Raw genomic sequence first — 21,731 nt, forward strand, 5'->3', positions numbered from 1 at the left:
ATACATGTTTACCTACATATCTATTTAACTTCTATGTTTCATGAAAGTTTCTTTATATCAGAGAAAACACATGTTCCCTTTGGTACTGGCTTTTTTTCAGTGAGCATAATATAATGGTAGATGGTTTGGGACCACTTTCTTGCAGATGGTAGAATATCAGACTTTCCAATGGGTGAACAGTATTCCACCCTAAAAAATGAATGAGCAAATCTAATCATAAATTAAGAATATTCAGTAATCACAGAAATTTGAACATACAATATATGACTCTGCTTTCAAAGGCTATTTTACTTGTCATCCAATGGAGTTGGCAATGATTTTTATTACCTGCATGGCATCATGTCATGTCCTTGATATACTTCAGTCATCATTGGGACTTCCTGCGGATGTGTCCCAATTTCACTTCCAAATTGTGTCCCTTCTGACTTCAAAGGTATTTGTTCAGTCAGATGACTTTCAATATGTTCTAAAGAAAATTTTAGGTCATAACAGAAGGAATATTTTAAGTTACACACTAACATCTGAGGGCAAAAGTTACCAAATTAATAAGTTAATGACAAAATTAACAAAATTAAAATGGCTCCAACAATAGAATATCTAATGCTTTTCAACAGTTTAAAGATCTAGATCTACTATTTTAAATAGTTTCATATTTTCGTATAAAATCCTCAAAAACCTCCTTTGAATTTAGCATCTATTATTCAACCTAGAAGCTAAAATGCATTTTAAAAGGCTTTTAAAAGCATTTTTTCAATAGTTCCTTAAACTATTTCCATAACAATCAATAATATCCATTTTATCTAGTAAAGAATTTGCCTGTCAATAGTATTATATTTCTATTCAGCAATAACTTTTAGGCTTAAACATAATATGTGTTATAAATCATACAAGGAATTTAGACCTTTTGGCTAATAAATACTCAGATGTCCTCTAGACTTAAACCAAACTATGTCTGAGAGAAAAGTATAAACTTTAACCTACCTTCAACTGCTAATTCACCTACAGTAATCTATAAAAATGAAAACTAACAATTCTAAATAATCTGAGTGCTTCAAAATCAGTGTATTATTTGATGATAGAATGAAGGAAAGATAAATTTTCCAAAATGTGGCATGGATCACTACCACAAACTAAATCACTGCCACAAACTTAATGAAAAGAAAAAATACAAAATCGTATTAATAAGTCAAAAATTTTAGTAATTACATGTATTGAGTATATAACTATCCTAAAATACTCACTACTTACTTAAATGAAAATGCAAGGAATTTTTATGTAAATATCTTAAAAATAAATGACTGAATACACACAAAACTATGTATATCTGTACTTTTAAAAAACTTGCAACCCATTTTAAGTTAAGCTACCTATTCCACTGCTAAAAATAATTATTTATTAAATTGATGTTGAGTATTTTCTTTTTTTTAAGATTTATTTATTTTTATTGCAAAGCCAGATATACAGAGAGGAGGAGAGACAGAGAGGAAGATCTTCTGTCTAATGATTTACTCCCCAAGTGACCACAATGGCCAGAGCTGAGCCAATATGAACCCAGAAGCCAGGAACTTTCTCCAGGTCTCCCACGCGGGTGCAGGATCCCAAGGCTTTAGACCATCCTCGGCTGTTTTCCCAGGCCACAAGTTGGGAGCTGGAGGGGAAGTGGAGCTGCCAAGATTAGAACCGGAGCCCATATCAGATGCAGGTGCGTTCAAGGTGAGGACTAGGCCACCGCACCAGGCCCGAGAATTATTTATAAAACAGTGTTTCATTATTAGAGATAATGCTCATTTAGTGTAGAATTTTGAAAATACAGATTAGATTATAAACTGCCCATGCTTCTCTATTCAAAAATGATCATTATTCACATTCAAATATTTCCTTCAATACTTTACTAATATAAATTGTGATTTAAAAATTTTTAAATGAGATGCTTTTTAAAACCCAACTTAAAACTTCAAACTTAAAACTGATTATAAAAGAAATGTTATAAATATCACTTTATATTTAGTTTTTTTATTAACCTCTTAATTTGTCTCACCCATTAATTCAGTTTTTTTATAAGTTGTATACTTACAGGAAAAAAAGGAAATAATAAATTGTGAGATTCAGAACAAGTCAGTTTCAAGCCTAAAATCATGCAATATTCCCCTTACTAAATAAGCCTACTATGAGAAGCAATTTTCTCTTGCCATAATATCGCTGTATCACACACACACACACAGACACACATACACAGACACACACACACACACACCATTTTAAGTACACCTTCCACTTCCAGTCCAGTTTCCTATTAATGTACCAGGGAGTCAACAGATGAAAGTTCAAATTCTTGGGTTCAGGCCAACCACTTAGGAGACCTGGATCAATTCCTGGTCTTCCGTCTGGTCCAACCCCAGCTGATATGGGCATTTGGGGACTGAATCAGTAATAAAAAATCTCTCAACACCCATCTTTTGTCTGTCATTGTTCATTTTCAGTAAATGAATAAATACATAAATCCTTCACAATTTAAAAATCACATCTTTCTTCATGAAAGTATTTATTACTTGTGCTGTAGTTCAGGGGGGAAAAAGCATAACATTTGGAAGAACCATCAAGGAAGGAAACTTGTTGTAAGGAACATGAGATCTGTCTATATTACTTTCAAATTTCCTGTAAATCTCTAACAATTTCAAAATAAAATATTTTCTAAGACGCATCTCTTTGAATGGCCGAGTTATAGAGAGTGAGGGAGAGTAAAGGAGAACCAGAGACAGAGACCAAACTTTCTTCTGCTGCTTCACATCCCTAACACATCAACAGTCAGGGCTGGGACAAACAGCATCCAGGAACGCAGAGCTCTTTCCAGGTCTCCCTTGTGGGAAGCAGGGACACAGGTGCTTCCATCTTCCATTTCCCACTGTCTTTCTAGCTACTTTAGCGGGAAGCTGGAAAGGAAGTATGGCAGGTTGGACTCAAACAAGTATTCATATCGATGCCAGCATTGCAGGTGGCACCTTAAAACACTGTGCCACAATGCCAGCCCCTAGATGTCACTTAAAGAAAAAAAACAAAGTCATCAGAACTGGTTTGAGAACACAGTGAATGGCTTCAGCTAACCCAATTCTTTGGCAGGTTGACTGCAATGGGTAATGGTAAAAATTACTGTGATGATCCAAAGTAGTGTAACAATTTAACTTAATAAAAATCTTGAGCTATGAATTAGTGCTTTATGTAGCACTCATATTTTGAGCATGTCACCTACCCATTTGTTTAGCCTACAATAGGGAGAGAAGCAAGCACTGAAATGATTATGGTATTAATTTTCTAAAACTGCTGTAAGGAAGACATGTATCAGCTGTGAGGAGAACAGTAGGGAAGGAGACTACAAGTCTCTCTAAGGAGTTGAAGGGATTGGTTGAAGGTGTTCCAGCTGAAGGTAAATGTAAAGGGAGACAATGACACTGTGTTGCAGACATGCCAAAGCACAGTGTATCAAAAACAAGGACTGCAGGCAAACAACCAAAAGTAGCCATCATTGTATCAAAAGATGAATCCTGACTTAACACCTAAGGGAGTACCGTTTTCTGAGTCACTCGTCATGTCTTGTTCCACACTGTCATCATCGGTAATATCTTCTCCAAGGATGGCAGAGCAATTTTCCGTCTTTAGAAAGTGTTCAGAGATTTAAAAAAAAAAAAGACAGACGTTAATAACTTACACTAGTGCATTTATTATTTCTTTTCTCTTAAGATTGATTTACTCCTTTATTTCAAAGTCAACAGAGAGGAGAAGACAAACACTCTTCCATTTATGGGTTTGCTACTCAAATTATCACAACATTCTGAAGCCAGGAGCCAGGACCTCCATCTGGGTCTCCCACATGGGTGGCAGAGGTCCAAGTAATTGGGCCATCTTTCTGTTGCCTTTCCAAGTACACTGCACCAAGGAGCTATGAGATGCTCATGTATGTGGTAGCTTCACCTACAGTGCCACAATACCGGCCCAAATGTACTTCTTGTGGATGTACAATTACACTTTTTAAATAAATCTACCTAGAGTAGGTATTTGGCACAATAGTTAAGAAGCCCACTGAGATGCCCATATTCTCATCTGAATGCCTGGGTTCCCATCCTCACTACATCTCCTGATTCCAACTTCTTCTTAGTTCTCCTCCATGACCATATTCACCCCTAAACGCCGCACCAGCAGGTGGTGCAAGTAGAAGCATCCCTGCCACCTTGATTGGACATTCAGATGGAGTTCCTGGCTGCTGGCTACAACAAAGTCCAGGCAAGGCTGTTGTGGCTATTAAGTTCTATAAGATAAAACCAAAACTAGTGATTCTTAATGAAACATCTTATAATAGTCCATTCTTGCTAAATCCATATTTTAAAATGTCAAAATGTTGTATGAGATGATTATCTGCTACAAAAAAAGTGATCATTTACACAAAGTATATATTTTATATAATGATCAATCTGTGATATAAAGATTAAAATTTTAATGCATTAAAAAGAAAACATAAGTCAGGAGTTCAACCGAGATAAAATACATTCTTAAGAAACATTCAAATAAGAACATGAGACGTTTCCCAGCATTGGGTTGTTTTTTCTTGGATTGCAGAAATATTTTCTAGCACTGTAACGAAAATATCACATCACTGTATCATATATTTTTCAGGAAAGTCCCACTTAAATCTATTCCGCTCTACAATTTCCATCCTTCAGTTGCCTCACACTTTTAAGAGTTTGCGGCACCAAACGAAAAGGTCTACAGCTTTGCACACAGTGCTAGGATACTATCTCATTATTGTTCTGTTTAACATGTATTTCAAGGTCTTTCAATCTTTGAGCTTAGAGAAAAAGTTAAACAATACATTTCTCCCATGGCATCCACAAAAGGAAGGGTTCAAGGACAAGCCTTCTAACTCACAAATGCAAAAATTCACATATGTTCAAGTCTCTTATGCACAATAGTGCGTTATTCACAAACAGTCCATAAATACCTATATTTTAACTCAGTTCTATTCTGCTAGTGATACTTCGTAACTCTATTATGGAAATAATGATAACATTATATATTTAGAGAATAAGCACAAGAAGAAGAACCTGTCAGACACAATGCTTTTTTTTTTCAAATAGATCTAATGCACAGTTTCTTGAATCTATAGCTGTGGAATTTGTGGGTGCAGAGGGCAAGCTATATGATACTAAGAATATTGCCAAGATTCCAGCCTAGCAATTTAATTCATAATTTGCCATAGCAATGATTTGCTTCATTTTATTTTGTTTGGAAAACCAAGTTTTTAAGTTTCTAAGTTAAGATACAATTCTATCCAACTCAGTCACACACATCAGTAGTCATTTACCTCAATGTGATTTTCACTGTCATTGACAGGTTGGTCTGCCAGTATTTCAGTGTGTATGTCATTTTCTGTTTAAGTCCATTCACCTCTTGTTTTGATATTTCAGCTTTTCGAATAAGCTGAAATCGCAACAAAAAATGCAATTCATCATACACGTTTGTAAACAGATGCATTACAAGACTGGTATGTCAATAACAGACATCAAAAAGACAAGAAAGAAGATTACTCCTATTGCAAAGAATTTTCAAATTGGGGTAGTATAAAAAAATAGGCTTGCAGAGTATCATTCCAGTCAATTGAAAGCTCCAACATACCATCAGCAAAAATTTACATCATTATGGAATTAACTGACATAGTAATGAGTAACCAATATGTTAAAAGTAAATGCGAGTTCCCAGCCACCTTCTGTGACCACCTCACCTACACTTCAATTTTAGTTTATACACAACATATAACATTCAAAACATAACATGTTATACATAACATCATATCATCTTAAATTAAGGCAAACATGTGGTATTTAACCTTTTGTGATTGGCTCATTTCCCTTGACTCTGCTAGCTCTGTCTTCAGACCAGAGAGGGTATACCTAAGAAGCCGTTGAACTTGACTGGACAATAAGATGCTGGACTCTATGTTTGGTATACGCTTGCAATGGGGGAATCTCAACTGAACTTGAGCTGTGGTTATGCAACAAGGTGGAGGAATCCACCATGGTGGGAGGGTTTGGGGAGGGATGGGGAGAACCCAAGTATCTATGTAACTGTGTCACATAATACAATGTAATTAATGAAGTTAAATAATAAATAATTAAAAAAAAAACAAAAAAAGAATTAAAAAAAAATAATAGGCTTAAGTATTCTTTAACTGATTTACATATGTATATAAAATCAAGTTTTCTGAGACAAAAACACAGGTACTTTATAAAGTTCATGGAAAATGACTAGGGATAAGTTTGTCACTAAAAATTCTTTAAAATCCATGCAAATTTTTAATAGTATGAATTTTTTTCTATAAAATGGTTGGAAACACTCATCGCTCTCCATTTCCCTCTATCCCTCTGCCATTCTGTTACTTTGCCTGTCCTAGAAAGAAAATCCTTTATTTAAAAGTAACAAACTTAGGCTGAAAAAAGAGACTATGTAGATAAGTAAAAAAGGTATAAATTCATGAAAGAAATTGCCCGTATATATATGAAAGAAACATCTACTTACACTTCATAACTTTACCATCAAACAATAAACATTAAATTTCTCTGCCAAACTGGCCCTTCATTGGAGAATATCCTATACAATCACACCCCCAAAAATCCTTTTCTGTAAAATTACAAAAGAATCAGATGATGGCTAACAGGCAAAATAAAATGAATATTGGGGCCTGTGCTGTGGCACAGCCAGTCAGGCCTCCACTTGAAAGACCTGCATCCCCTGGGGGTATCCAATCAAGTACTGGTGGCTCCACTTCTGACCCAGCTCCCTGCTTATATCCTGGGAAAGCAGTCTGGGATGGCTTAAATTCTTGGGCCCTTGAATCCATACAAGACACCCAGAAGAAGTTCAGATATTGCAGCCATTTGGGGAGTCAATCAGAGAGGGGAAGATCACTCTTTCTCTATAACACTACATGTCTCTCTTGTAAATAAAAGTAGGTCCTAAAAACCTGAAATTAAACATCCCGGTATGATAGCCTAGTAGTTAAAGTCCTTGTTTTGAATGTGCCTGGATCCCATATGGGCACTGTTTCTAATCCTGGCAGGCTTGATTTCCATCCAGCTCCCTGCTTCTGGCCTGGGAAAAGCAGTCAAGGATGGTCCAAAGCCTTGGGACCCTGCACCTGTGTGGGAGACCTAGAAGAGGCTCCTGGCTCCTGGATTCAGATCAGCTCAGCTCCAGCCAATGCGGCCAATGGGGAGTGAATCAATGGATGGAGGATCTTCCTGTCTCCCTTATTCTCACAGTATCCGCCTTTGCAATAAAAATAATAAAAAATTGAAACCAAGGAAAAATCATCAAATTTACTGACTAGATACTAATACACTGCTAAAAAGTGATGTAAACATGCAGTAATAAAAGGTTAGTGAATGATCATTATTACAATAATCTGTTTCAGGAACACTGATAATTAAAACTACATAAAAGTAGTTGTAACAAGTAATGCCATCTAAGTCATTTTCTTAATATAAAAGTCTACTTTTGATTCTATCACAAGCTTAACACTTAGTTGACCATCACTTGCTCTTGGCATTAGATGACAAAAGATTGGTGCTTTTTGTTATTGTACAGGCATAGTGTTTAATAGGTAAAATAGGAAATGCATCAAAGATGACTGTCAAAACAAAAAACGGAAAGTGACAGAAAAATAGTAATAAACTTAGTAGACCTCAGAAGCTAAGACATAAAAATGGGAAGGCCTAAAGGCAGATTAATTTGATAACACCCCCCAAAAATTAAATAGTCTGAAGAAAAAAAAAAGCCAGCAAGAGCATCAGAGTGAAAAGAAGGAGGAGGAAGGAGGAGGAAGGAAGAAGAAGAAGGAGAGGAGGAGGAAGAGGAAGGTGGAAGAAGAGGAGGAAGAAGAATTGGACTGAGCCTCTCATGTAACAAGGCACCACTCGACATCCACATCCAGTATCTCTGATAATGAAGCGGCTCAAGTCTCAGTCCACCCAGTTTCCTCTTTCCAATAAATACAACCCTGAAGACTCAGTAGGTGATGGTTTGTGAAGGTGGATCCCTGCGGCCTACATGGCAGACCAAGACTGAGCTCCCAGTTCTGAGTGTTGGCCTGGCTCAGCCTAAAATTACAACTATTTGGGGAGTAACCCAGAAGATAAGAACTTTCTCCATCTCCACGTCTCAAATAAATGCATTTTTATAAGATTCACATCTCTTGAAAACAGTGTATTGATGGATTATGAATAGGTATATAGGAAACAAAATAATTATGTCTAAGAAAATGTTGGTGAGACAGAAAATGTAATCCTATTACAAGACCCAGATATAGCACTTAGAGAATTATGATAATGCAATTATTGATCATATGTAAAGTTTCCCACTGAAAAACTATCAAGTTATTGGGAAAAGAAATACATGTGAATGAGTGTATCTTACCTATATAAATGGGGAAGAAAAGGATAAATATAAAGTCCTCATTTTATCTACCTCCAGAATCATGTGTGCCATTAAACCTAGGATAAGATTTGGGTGTAACTGCTATCTGCTGTGATTGCCAAGGTATAAAATACGCTGGTTTACTTTCACTCCCAGGAAAGAGTAGCAGAAGAATATACACTTGTGTACCCCTCCCTAAAATAGACACTTGCAAGTGGACAAAGAAAGTGTCCTACTCTGATAATAACAAGAAAAAAAATCTACTCTGGCTCTTAATATGTTGTTGGTCACAAGTATGCCCAAAGTGCTTCTAATGACATAGTTGAAAGCTAGAGTCTCTATAGAGTACAAACCTGTTTGAAGCATTCGTGAAGCTGCAAATTTTCATTCAATACCTTAAGTAAATCCAAACATGTTTGAAAGCTCTTGGTGGTTCTTTCAGCCTAAGTATAAAACATATTAAGTCAGTAACAATTAACATAACACAATAGATCATTTTCATGGACTCCCTAGAATATCCACGTGGACCACAGTTAAAGCATCCTAAGCATGGAAACAACATGCCAACAGAGGCAGCAACATGCCAACAGAGGCAGCCCAGCACAACAGGAAGAAACAACCTAGAATCAGAGTATAGTTCTGCCACCAATTTGCCACGTGACCTTGGACAAATGACATAACCTGTGCTCAATATCCATATATTGCAAAGCAAATTTTGTGAACCATGTATTCTGTATCTCCTCCACTAAAAGCTAACTTTATGACAGTTTTTCTGCCTTAATATGTTAAACACCAAGCATCTTCAACAGGACTCAGTATATAGCAGCAGCTTTTCAAATATGTGTATAGTGTTACAATAAACATTCATCAAGTGCCTTACGTGTGTGTTTGTAAACTGAAGATCATCTACCTCAGAAACACTAACATCAAATAGTATTCCTGAATAATAAAAGCAACAACCAAATTTAATTTATTTGCAAAAGCAACAGACCTACAAGTGTTAGACAAATTCAACTTACTTCAGCAATTTCTGATTGGAGGAGTTTTCTTTCATCATCCAGGGTCTGGATGCTTTGTTTTGCCTGGAAAGAAAGTATCAGTTAGTAGAGAAGTATTTACTAAACCCCTCCGATTTTCAAGATGCCACATCTCAACTTTGATACTTCACAACACTTAAGGTACATAATGTGCATTACACCTTACACACATGATTTTAACTGCTCATATTTACAATGTTCTAACCAAAATTTTTAATGAATAAAAACTATAGGGTGTATGTGATCATTCAACTTAAATGACATATGGCCTACATCAGTAGTGAATGTAGAAAGTTTTGTAAGAAAATATGCAAAAAAATAAGTAAATCTTAAAAAAAAGAAGAAAATATGCCAAAAACAAACCAGGGTAGGGAGTGGGCCTGGTAGGGGTTATTGTGGGTCGCCCCGACTAGGCTGCAGCTCCCACTGGTTGATGTAAGGGCCGAGTATGTGCTGGACAGAACCAGACTGGACTGCAATCCCATTGGTTCCAGTGCAACTCGGGACTGAAAACAGAACCAACCCAGCAATTGAAACCACCAGCTGATCAGGGTGATGGACTGTGCCAGGCCCTGTGCTTGCTAGGACATACAAGAATCTAGTCTGGGAACACCTCAGACAAAGTTTCTTTGGGGATCTCCCCAATCAAACTGCTGGACCCAGAACTCTAACCAAGAAAAGACAGAAGACAGAACAGGTCAATCATTCATCTCAGCTGTATGTTGTTGGCAGCGAAATATGGGGTGAACAGAGACTTTATGATGGACCATATCAATCAGTGGACGACCTCATCGAGCGAAACTGGCAGCGATTCATAACTGGAGAACTGTTAAAACCACTTGAGCAAATATCTCAGAGCACGCCCCACATCCGGGAATTGGGGGAGGCGGGAAACCGGGTGGGGCTTCTCCCTCAATATTCCCCTTTACCTCGGATACATGATGGAAACAATATGGACATAATAGTATTACCCACTTCCCTATACCCCATGAACCTTTTTTTTTAACCGTAGTTAACTAAGTAAACATTGTTAACAACAATGCAATAAAATTAAAATAAATAAATAAAATAAAATAAAAGCACATGTATTTCAAGGTCTGTCAATCTTTGAGCTTAGAGAAAAAGTTAAACAATACATTTCTCATATTGCATCCTCAAAAGGAAGGGTTCAAGGACAAGCCTTCTAACTCACAAATGCAAAAATTCACATATGTTCAAGTCTCTTATGCACAATAGTGCATTATTCATATACAGTCCATAAATACCTATATTTTAACTCAGTTCTATTCTGCTAGTGATACTTAGTAACTCTATTATGGAAATAGTGATAACATTATATATTTAGGGAATAAGCACAAGAAGAAGAACCTGTCAGACACAATGCTTTTTTTTTTTCAAATAGATCTAATGCACAGTTTCTTGAATCTATAGCTGTGGAATTTGTGGGTGCAGAGGGCAAGCTATATAATACTAAGAATATTGCCAAGATTCCAGCCTAGCAATTTAATTCATAATTTGCCATAGCAATGATTTGCTTCATTTTATTTTGTTTGGAAAACCAAGTTTTTAAGTTTCTAAGTTAAGATACAATTCTATCCAACTCAGTCACACACATCAGTAGAGTCATTTACCTCAATGTGATTTTCACTGTCATTGACAGGTTGGTCTGCCAGTATTTCAGTGTGTATAAATGTCATTTTCTGTTTAAGTCCATTCACCTCTTGTTTTGATATTTCAGCTTTTCGAATAAGCTGAAATCGCAACAAAAAATGCAATTCATCATACACGTTTGCAAACAGATGCATTACAAGACTGGTATGTCAATAACAGACATCAAAAAGACAAGAAAGAAGATTACTCCTATTGCAAAGAATTTTCAAATTGGGGTAGTATAAAATAATAGGCTTAAGTATTCTTTAACTGATTTACATATGTATATAAAATCAAGTTTTCTGAGACAAAAACACAGGTACTTTATAAAGTTCATGGAAAATGACTAGGGAGAAGTTTGTCACTAAAAATTCTTTAAAATCCATGCAAATTTTTAATAGTATGAATTTTTTTCTATAAAATGGTTGGAAACACTCATCGCTCTCCATTTCCCTCTATCCCTCTGCCATTCTGTTACTTTGCCTGTCCTAGAAAGAAAATCCTTTATTTAAAAGTAACAAACTTAGGCTGAAAAGAGACTATGTAGATAAGTAAAAAGTATAAATTCATGAAAGAAATTGCCCGTATATATATGAAAGAAACATCTACTTACACTTCATAACTTTATCATCAAACAATAAACATTAAATTTCTCTGCCAAACTGGCCCTTCATTGGAGAATATCCTATACAATCACACCCCCAAAAATCCTTTTCTGTAAAATTACAAAAGAATCAGATGATGGCTAACAGGCAAAATAAAACGAATACTGGCGCCTGTGCTGTGGCACAGCCAGTCAGGCCTCCACTTGAAAGACCTGCATCCCCTGGGGGTATCCAATCAAGTACTGGTGGCTCCACTTCTGACCCAGCTCCCTGCTTATATCCTGGGAAAGCAGTCTGGGATGGCTTAAATTCTTGGGCCCTTGAATCCATACAAGACACCCAGAAGAAGTTCAGATATTGCAGCCATTTGGGGAGTCAGCCAGAGAGGAGAAGATCTCTCTTTCTCTATAACACTACATGTCTCTCTTGTAAATAAAAGTAGATCCTAAAAACCTGAAATTAAACATCCCGGTATGATAGCCTAGTAGTTAAAGTCCTTGCTTTGCATGTGCCTGGATCCCATATGGGCACTGTTTCTAATCCAGGCAGGCTTGATTTCCATCCAGCTCCCTGCTTCTGGCCTGGGAAAAGCAGTCAAGGATGGTCCAAAGCCTTGGGACCCTGCACCTGTGTGGGAGACCTAGAAGAGGCTCCTGGCTCCTGGATTCAGATCAGCTCAGCTCCAGCCAATGTGGACAATGGGGAGTGAATCAATGGATGGAGGATCTTCCTGTCTCCCTTCCTCTCACAGTATCTGACTTTGCAATAAAAATAAAAAATCGCAACCAAGGAAAAAATCGTCGAATTTAGTGACTAGATGCTATCTAATACAGTGCTAAAAAGTGAGGCAAACATGCAGTCATAGGGCCCGGCGGCGTGGCCTAGTGGCTAAAGTCCTCGCCTTGAACACCCCGGGATCCCATATGGGTGCCGTTTCTGATCCCGGCACCTCCACTTTCCATCCAGCTCCCTGCTTGTGGCCTGGGAAAGCAGTGGAGGATGGCCCAATGCATTGGGACACTGCACCCGCGTGGAAGACCCAGAAGAGGTTCCGGGTTCCCGGCTTCGGTTGAGTACACACCGCCTGTTGCGGCTCACTTGGGGAGTGAATCATCGGACAGAAGATCTTCCTCTCTGTCTCTCCTCCTCTGTGTATATCTGGCTGTAATAAAATGAATAAATCTTTAAAAAACACATGCAGCCATAAAAGGTTAGTGAATGATCATTATTACAATAATCTGTTTCAGGAACACTGATAATTAAAACTACATAAAAGTAGTTGTAACAAGTAATGCCATCTAAGTCATTTTTTTAATATAAAAGTCTACTTTTGATTCTATCACAAGCTTAACACTTAGTTGACCATCACTTGCTCTTCACATTAGATGACAAAAGATTGGTGCTTTTTGTTATTTTACAGGCATAGTGTTTAATAGGTAAAATAGGAAATGCATCAAAGATGACTGTCAAAACAAAAAATGGAAAGTGACAGAAAAATAGTAATAAACTTAGTAGACCTCAGAAGCTAAGACATAAAAATGGGAAGGCCTAAAGGCAGATTAATTTGGTAACACCCCCCAAAAATTAAATAGTCTGAAGGCAAAAAAAAAAAAGCCAGCAAGAGCATCAGAGTGAAAAGAAGGAGGAGGAAGGAGGAGGAAGGAAGAAGAAGAAGGAGAGGAGGAGGAAGAGGAAGGTGGAAGAAGAGGAGGAAGAAGAATTGGACTGAGCCTCTCATGTAACAAGGCACCACTCGACATCCACATCCAGTATCTCTGATAATGAAGTGGCTCAAGTCTCAGTCCACCCAGTTTCCTGCTTCCAATAAATACGACCCTGAAGAGTCAGTAGGTGATGGTTTGTGAAGGTGGATCCCTGCGGCCTACATGGCAGACCAAGACTGAGCTCCCAGTTCTGAGTGTTGGCCTGGCTCAGCCTAAAATTACAACTATTTGGGGAGTAACCCAGAAGATAAGAACTTTCTCCATCTCCACGTCTCAAATAAATGCATTTTTATAAGATTCACATCTCTTGAAAACAGTGTATTGATGGATTATGAATAGGTATATAGGAAACAAAATAATTATGTCTAAGAAAATGTTGGTGAGACAGAAAATGTAATCCTATTACAAGACCCAGATATAGCACTTAGAGAATTATGATAATGCAATTATTGATCATATGTAAAGTTTCCCACTGAAAAACTATCAAGTTATTGGGAAAAGAAATACATGTGAATGAGTGTATCTTACCTATATAAATGGGGAAGAAAAGGATAAATATAAAGTCCTCATTTTATCTACCTCCAGAATCATGTGTGCCATTAAACCTAGGATAAGATTTGGGTGTAACTGCTATCTGCTGTGATTGCCAAGGTATAAAATACGCTGGTTTACTTTCACTCCCAGGAAAGAGTAGAAGAATATACACTTGTGTACCCCTCCCTAAAATAGACACTTGCAAGTGGACAAAGAAAGTGTCCTACTCTGATAATAACAAGAAAAAAAATCTACTCTGGCTCTTAATATGTTGTCGGTCACAAGTATGCCCAAAGTGCTTCTAATGACATAGTTGAAAGCTAGAGTCTCTATAGAGTACAAACCTGTTTGAAGCATTCGTGAAGCTGCAAATTTTCATTCAATACCTTAAGTAAATCCAAACATGTTTGAAAGCTCTTGGTGGTTCTTTCAGCCTAAGTATAAAACATATTAAGTCAGTAACAATTAACATAACACAATAGATAGATCATCTTCATGGACTCCCTAGAATATCCACGTGGACAACAGTTAAAGCATCCTAAGCATGGAAACAACATGCCAACAGAGGCAGCAACATGCCAACAGAGGCAGCCCAGCACAACAGGAAGAAACAACCTAGAATCAGAGTATAGTTCTGCCACCAATTTGCCACGTGACCTTGGACAAATGACACAACCTGTGATCAATGTCCATGTATTGCAAAGCAAATTTTGTGAACCATGTATTCTGTATCTCCTCCATTAAAAGCTAACTTTATGACAGTTTTTCTGCCTTAATATGTTAAACACCAAGCATCTTCAACAGGACTCAGTATATAGCAGCAGCTTTTCAAATATGTGTATAGTGTTACAATAAACTTTCATCAAGTGCCTTATGTGTGTATATGTGTGTATATGTAAACTGAAGATCATCTACCTCTGAAACCCTAACATCAAATAGTATTCCTGGGGCCCGGCAGCGTGGCCTAGCGGCTAAAGTCCTCGCCTTGAACACCCCGCGATCCCATATGGGTGCCGTTTCTGATCCCGGCACCTCCACTTCCCATCCAGCTCCCTGCTTGTGGCCTGGGAAAGCAGTGGAGGACGGCCCAATGTTTAGGACCCTGCACCCGTGTGGGAGACCTGGAAGAGGTTCCAGGTTCCCGGCTTCGGATCGGCGCAGCACCAGCCGTTGCGGCTCACTTGGGGAGTGAATCACCGGATGCAAGATCTTCCTCTCTGTCTCTCCTCTCTGTATATCTGACTTTGTAATAAAATAAATAAACCTTTAAAAAAATAGTATTCCTGAATAATAAAAGCAACAACCAAATTTAATTTATTTGCAAAAGCAACAGACCTACAAGTGTTAGACAAATTCAACTTACTTCAGCAATTTCTGATTGGAGGAGTTTTCTTTCATCATCCAGGGTCTGGATGCTTTGTTTTGCCTGGAAAGAAAGTATCAGTTAGTAGAGAAGTATTTACTAAACCCCTCCGATTTTCAAGATGCCACATCTCAACTTTGATACTTCACAACACTTAAGGTACATAATGTACATTACACCTTACACACATCATGATTTTAACTGCTCATATTTACAATGTCCTAACCAAAATTTTTAATGAATAAAAACTATAGTGTGTATGTGATCATTCAACTTAAATGACATATGGCCTACATCAGTAGTGAATGTAGAAAGTTTTGTAAGAAAATATGCAAAAAAATAAGTAAATCTTAAAAAAAGAGAAGAAAATATGCAAAAAGACACTACTTTACATATGGCATATAAGAAGGGAAAATAGAGGATCTGGAAAATGCTGCTCTCCATTTCGACCTCAATATTCCTTACTTTTTGTATAATACATGTTATACTTTGGCCAATAACATTACATTTTGAAACCCCATTAGCATTTTATAATATTGTCATTAAATACAAAAAGTCTTACCAATGCATTTCTTTCAAAATGTTTCAATTTCTCTTTTTCTAATTGTTTTTCTAAAAAGAAAACATCATTCTGTACGTTGAATTTGCAACTCTCCAGCTTTTCAGTCGTTTCCTAAAAGAAAAGTCAACTTTGTAAGACATATGTGGGAATTTGTAGTTAGGGAAACCAGGTGACTACATCCAAAAATATGGAGTATAAGTTAAGTCTAGTTCACAGATCCTAATGATTGTCAAAACAAAGTGCCAACAAGCAAGTGCCAACAAGCTTCTTCACAGTCAGAGATAAAACATTTCAGGCTTACAAGCCACACAATCTCTATCACAGTTATTCACACATATTACGTTAATTATTCCTACTGAATTTTAAATAATGTAATAAATATGCCTTTGCCATTTGTGAGCCTTCAACAAACTTGTTTAAAATTGAAAAAACAAAATCAAAAGTTTCAAATGTAAAGCAAACAAAAATAGTTTTTTTTTTAAAAAAAGCTCTATTGTGCTGCTGAGAAAAACAAAACTTACTTTTCCTATCTCTCTAAATTTGGCTATTTTTATAGCAATTCTGTGACCTGAATCAGAAACACTCTACCTGCTCTACTGGTTTAATTTTTTTTCTAGATTCAACTACTAAATTTGTGAAAATTCTCACACACTTTGTATTCAGTTATGACTACTACCCCTGAAAATAAATGCTATGTCGTCTTAATTAGTAATTCAAGAAAAAAACATTCCAAAATATCCAATTAGCTAATTTTTCTGGTATGTTACATAACTGAAATGCCTTCACAACAGGCTGGCATATTCCATTATTTCAGTTTGTCTACACATATACTCCAGGTTGAGTAAATGTGTTTGCTATTGAGTTTTTCCTGTTCTGTTAGCATGCCAAATGCCTTCTAAAATTCTTCTAAGTCATCAAACCATTAGTCAATTACTACTAGGATCGTGTTTTAAAGGGTTAGCAAGTATAAGAGGTTATCAATATGCTTTTGATATTACTAGGTAACACAGGAAGAAAGCATTAATAGGTATATCATATTTGCAACAATTTATACCATCCTTTGTATTGCACAAGGAAATTAATGACAAATAGATGTTCTGATGATGAAAGACATCAGTGATTGAAACTGCCACATGGAATTGAACTCCTACACCAAATTAAAGTGACTACCACCTTCTAACTTCACATCGGTGGAAGCAGACCTCTTCCGTACTGCGTTATTATTTCCTGCTTGTCACATCCCGATCTTTAAGTGGTAGTGGCATATTCTAGTCACTTAACTTAATCCATCTTAATTACACTAAAGTGTAGTATATTTAAAAGTGTAGTATATTTAATTAATTAAACTAAAGTGTAGTATATTTTCCTTACAAGGAGTTGAATCACACCAGGCTCAGGAAAGCTGAATCATGAGAATACTCCTCATTCAGTAACCTCAGGTTGGTAACTTCAGACCAGCCATGGGGGAACATTTTTTCCTCAGAACTCAGTAAATGATTTTTGGACAGCCAGTTCTGAAACACTTAGCAGCATATCAATATTTACAATGCAAATCCCTGATCTGATGCTGAATAATTCCCAGTGTTTTGAGGATTACAGAAAGGTAAATACCATTACACAGTTTAGGTAATTTATTGCAGACAACTATTCCTGAAATTGTTTGAATGAATCCTTCTTCTCCTTGTGGAGTAAACTGGGTCCAAAAAAGCAAAGGTCACTTCAGGAATTTTCCAGGAAGGAAGAACAAACAGCTTCTAGTGAGCTCTACCGTGAACTGAATATGCCTCAGTCAAAACATACTACCTAGCAATGACCTATTTCTAATATTTAACCATTTTTAAGTTATAAAAGTTAAATTATTCTTTCACACTTCTTTGTAACTTACTTTACTGACAATACATTATCTATAAAGTCTATGTTAGTCATCAGCAACAATATTTGCCCCAGCTTTCAAAAGGTCATTTGGTTTCTTTACCTTCAAAGCTTGCGCTTTATTGGACTCCTCAACGCTGGAATGTTTCAAAGACGGCTCTAAATTCTCATTCTGAAACAAACCAACACCGTTAGCACAAACTATAAATTATTCTAATAAACACTTACTTATTTGTTTGGAAGGCAGGGCTTCACACATAGACAGCTTGTAAAAACACCAGTTTGCAAGTGCCACATTAGAAAACCATAATTGAAATACACATAATGAAAAAAGGACTCCCTTATAAAATGTAGGAAAATTATTAAAAGGAAAACATGAATATGCTTTTTAAATGTGAAAAAGCAAGTCCATAAAAAGAAAATTCAAGTGGTTCAAAGATATATAAACAAACTCATTAGGACAACACAGGGTAAAACCAGAATGAGACAATGTCACTCCTAACACAATGGCTAAAATTAGTAAGAACTGTTAAATGTTGACGTGAAGAACAGCATAATGCTGTATTACACTCCAAATAAACTATTTACACAAAACTATGAACATAATAATTAGTTTTCTGGCTCTTATTTTTAAAACTGTCTTACCTCTTTATCCGCAAAGCTATGTTTGTCAAGTAGTCCATGTTTTTCTTGTATTAATCCAGAAACTTCTACAGCAAGCTTTTTGCAATTCACTAAAAACATATGGTAAACTGTAAGTTTTCAGATTATACACAAAAATTATGAGATCTAAAATAGAACAACAAAAAAAAGCTTACCTGTAAAACCATATCTCTTAGCCTGAAACAAATTTTGAACAAAAGATGTTAAAGCAAATATACATTTAGGTAAATCCAAGTTAACTTCTGCCAATGTAAATGTTACAAATAATTTCTGCATGACAAATGCTCTATTTCCAATAAGAAAATCTACATGTGAAAGTCTTCCTGTCAAATTCTTAAATTAAGTAGTGTATAAACAGCTCTGAAATCGTTTTTTTTGTAAAGATTCCTGTTTCATTTCACTGATTTACTTTCCCTAAACAAATCTGGCACTAAAAGAAATATTTTCAGAAAACTATTATCACATCCCCTAATGCTAACACTCAAAATAAATATGATAAATATGATCAATTGGACACATCTGAACTGATTGTAAAGAAAACAGTAAAGCAAACCTTACTTTTCTTTGATCGTTATCAAATAATAGTTAAAAAAAATCCATTTTCAACAGCCCCATTAGGGACGAGGAAGAAAATAAAAGAAAACTTAATTCAGCTACAAAATATGGATACAAATAAAATTAAACAAGGAAAAATAGGGTATAACAGAATGCTACAATGGTAAACTAGTGAATTAAAACATTATTTTGAGAAACTCCCTCAAGCTTAAAGGAAAAAAATCAGCCCAACTGCTTAATCCTCTGCCTGCCAGCACTCAGTATCCCATAAGGGTGCCAGATCTCATCCTGGATGCCCAACTTCCCATCCAGCTCTATGTTTGTGGCCTGGGAAAGAACTGAAGGATGGTCCAAAGGCTTGGCACCTGTACCCATGTGGGAAACCTAGAAGAAGAGCTTGGATTCTGGCTTCTGATCAACTCCATTCCCACCATGGGTACACTTCGGGGAGTGAACTAGCAGATGGAAGGTTGCCCTCTTCTCTGCTTGTCTCTGTAAATCTGCCTTTCCAATAAAAATAAATAAATCTTCAAAAATTAAGAAAAAAATTTAAAAAGCAATACCTGAAAAACATTAGTTCAAAAAGAGAAAGTAATTTTTAAAATGAAGAAAAAATTTCTCCATGTTTACAAAAAGACAATCCTAACTTTGAGTTTGCAGAAGTCTAAAAGATAGAGAAAAGGAATTTTATCGCTAGACACATTATATTTAAAGTAGAATAACAAGTTAAAAGACCCTTAAAGAGCCCTTATGATGTCATAGTATGTTATGCTATCATCTGTGATAGCAGCATCTCAAATGAACACTGGTTGCTCTATTTCAAATCCAGCTCCTTGTGAATGCACCCAGGAAAGCAGTAAGAGGTGGCCCATGTTATTGGGCCCATGCTACCCACTTGGGACACTGGAAAAAGCTCCTGGCTTCTGTCATATTTTGGCCTGGCTCAGCCTCACTGGGAGTGAACCAGATGAAAAAATAACTCCCCTCCCTCCGTCTTCATCTCCCCCTCCAACTATGCCTTTCAAATAAATCTTTCTTCCACCAAACCTTCTAAAACTATCTTCTGTAATGTTTATGTAAGTGATGAAGAGATCACAGACATATTTGGGGATAGATGTGTAGCATGAGGAAAGTGAGAGAAAGAGAAGCTTGTGTTTTTATCTATGTTCATCAGGAGAGAGTGCAACCCTTCCTGCTGCATGGCTCTCTTGACCCAGGAAAGGGAGTGGCTGCATGATGTCACCCTCAAGTTCCACAGGAAAGGAGCATATCTTGGAAACGGGATCAGTTTCTCCAAGAGATCAGCAGCTCCATTTACAGTCCAATTCCATGACTGACTTGGGAAGCAGCAAATGGTTGCTCAAGAACTTGAATTTCTGGCACATATGGGGGAAGACACAGATGTAATTTCTCGGCTGCATTCTGACCCAGGCTTTAGTTATTACAGCCACTTGAAGAATGAACCAGTCATTAGAAGATTAATTGCTTGTTCCCTCTATTTCTCTTGCTACATTTCAAATAAATAATGTTCTTTTTGTTTGTTTGTTTCTGTTAAGTGGAAGAAATTAATAAACTAAGCTTGAAGAAACTAAGTACATCAATTATCAGTAACCATAATAAACTTCTGAACTTGACCTACTGATGGAAAACAGTATGGTAAGATGGTCACAATCCAAAGGAGAGGGCTTGGGTTCAATCTCCAGCTCTACCTCCTGCCTCCATGGTCCTGCAAATACAAACCAACCACAGGAGGCACCAGCAATAGCTCACGTATTCAGGTCATGCTACTCATGCGGGAGGCTCTGATTGGGTTCTCAACTCACAACCACAGCTGGCCCATCCGTAGCTGTTGGAGGCATCTGAGCAGTGAAATAGCAGAGTGGACATTTCTTTTGGTCTGTATGTCTCTCTGTGTTTCTCTATCTCGCTCTCTAATAAAGTTTTACAAATAGAGAAAAAAAGAAATGAAAGAATTTTGGTATTTTAATACTACAGAAAACTTCTACAGGAAATTCTTTCAAAATTTTGTACTTACAAAATTGTTCTGAATGCCTTTGGTTTTTATATTAGACATAGAACATAAGTGATTGCCTGTCCTTAAAGCAATACACATTTCTTACATTCGCTGTTCAGCTTAAAAATGGGATGAACTTTTTTAGTATAGCATTGTTTACTTACACATTGAAAAATTCTCCACAAAAACATGAAAATTAGAAAACATGCAACAACAGTTACATAGATTTTCCAGTCCCATGGAAAACCATGAGAATCTTGGCTTTGTCCAATAGTATCAGGTAGCGTAATCAAAACCTTAAAGACAAAGGAAATTAAGTTCTTAAAATGCAATTTAGGTAATAAGTACAGATTACAAACACAGTTACAACTCTATATAGTCAATTCCCTCATTTTCTTTTGAGGAAACAAAATCACCACACAGAAGGCACCACAGGATATTTTTCTGCAAACTTCTACCTACTGTCACTCTACAATAGAGAAGTGCAATAGAGGGAAAGGCAATGATTTCTTCAACTGGAAGCATACAGATGTGTTCCCAGAGCTTCGAAAGAACAGAACAGAGACAAAGAAGGCCAAAAGTGCCCTAAGTTCTGTTACTTTTTAATACCAATGGGGTTTTATATATAAATTATACTGTATTTTACACAAAATATCTTCCTACTGGAAAGAAAACATTTATCTGAAGCTTGC

General features: G+C 36.6%; 1 protein-coding gene across 1 annotated transcript; it reads right to left on the reverse strand.

Annotated features, from left to right (window-relative positions):
- Positions 1–323: 323 nt before the first annotated feature.
- On the reverse strand, positions 324–20,747 carry LOC131481475 (putative cTAGE family member 3). The gene is made up of 7 exons (XM_058670465.1): positions 20,735–20,747; positions 19,673–19,689; positions 18,626–18,647; positions 18,453–18,541; positions 11,129–11,248; positions 3,564–3,648; positions 324–466 (listed from the first exon to the last, which is right to left on the reverse strand). The coding sequence occupies exons 1-7, from the start codon at positions 20,745–20,747 to the stop codon at positions 324–326; spliced, it is 489 nt and encodes a 162-aa protein (XP_058526448.1).
- Between the last annotated feature and the right edge of the window lie 984 nt (positions 20,748–21,731).

The sequence above is a fragment of the Ochotona princeps genome, chromosome 11 (assembly GCF_030435755.1).
Source record: "Ochotona princeps isolate mOchPri1 chromosome 11, mOchPri1.hap1, whole genome shotgun sequence".
Lineage (NCBI taxonomy): Eukaryota > Metazoa > Chordata > Mammalia > Lagomorpha > Ochotonidae > Ochotona > Ochotona princeps.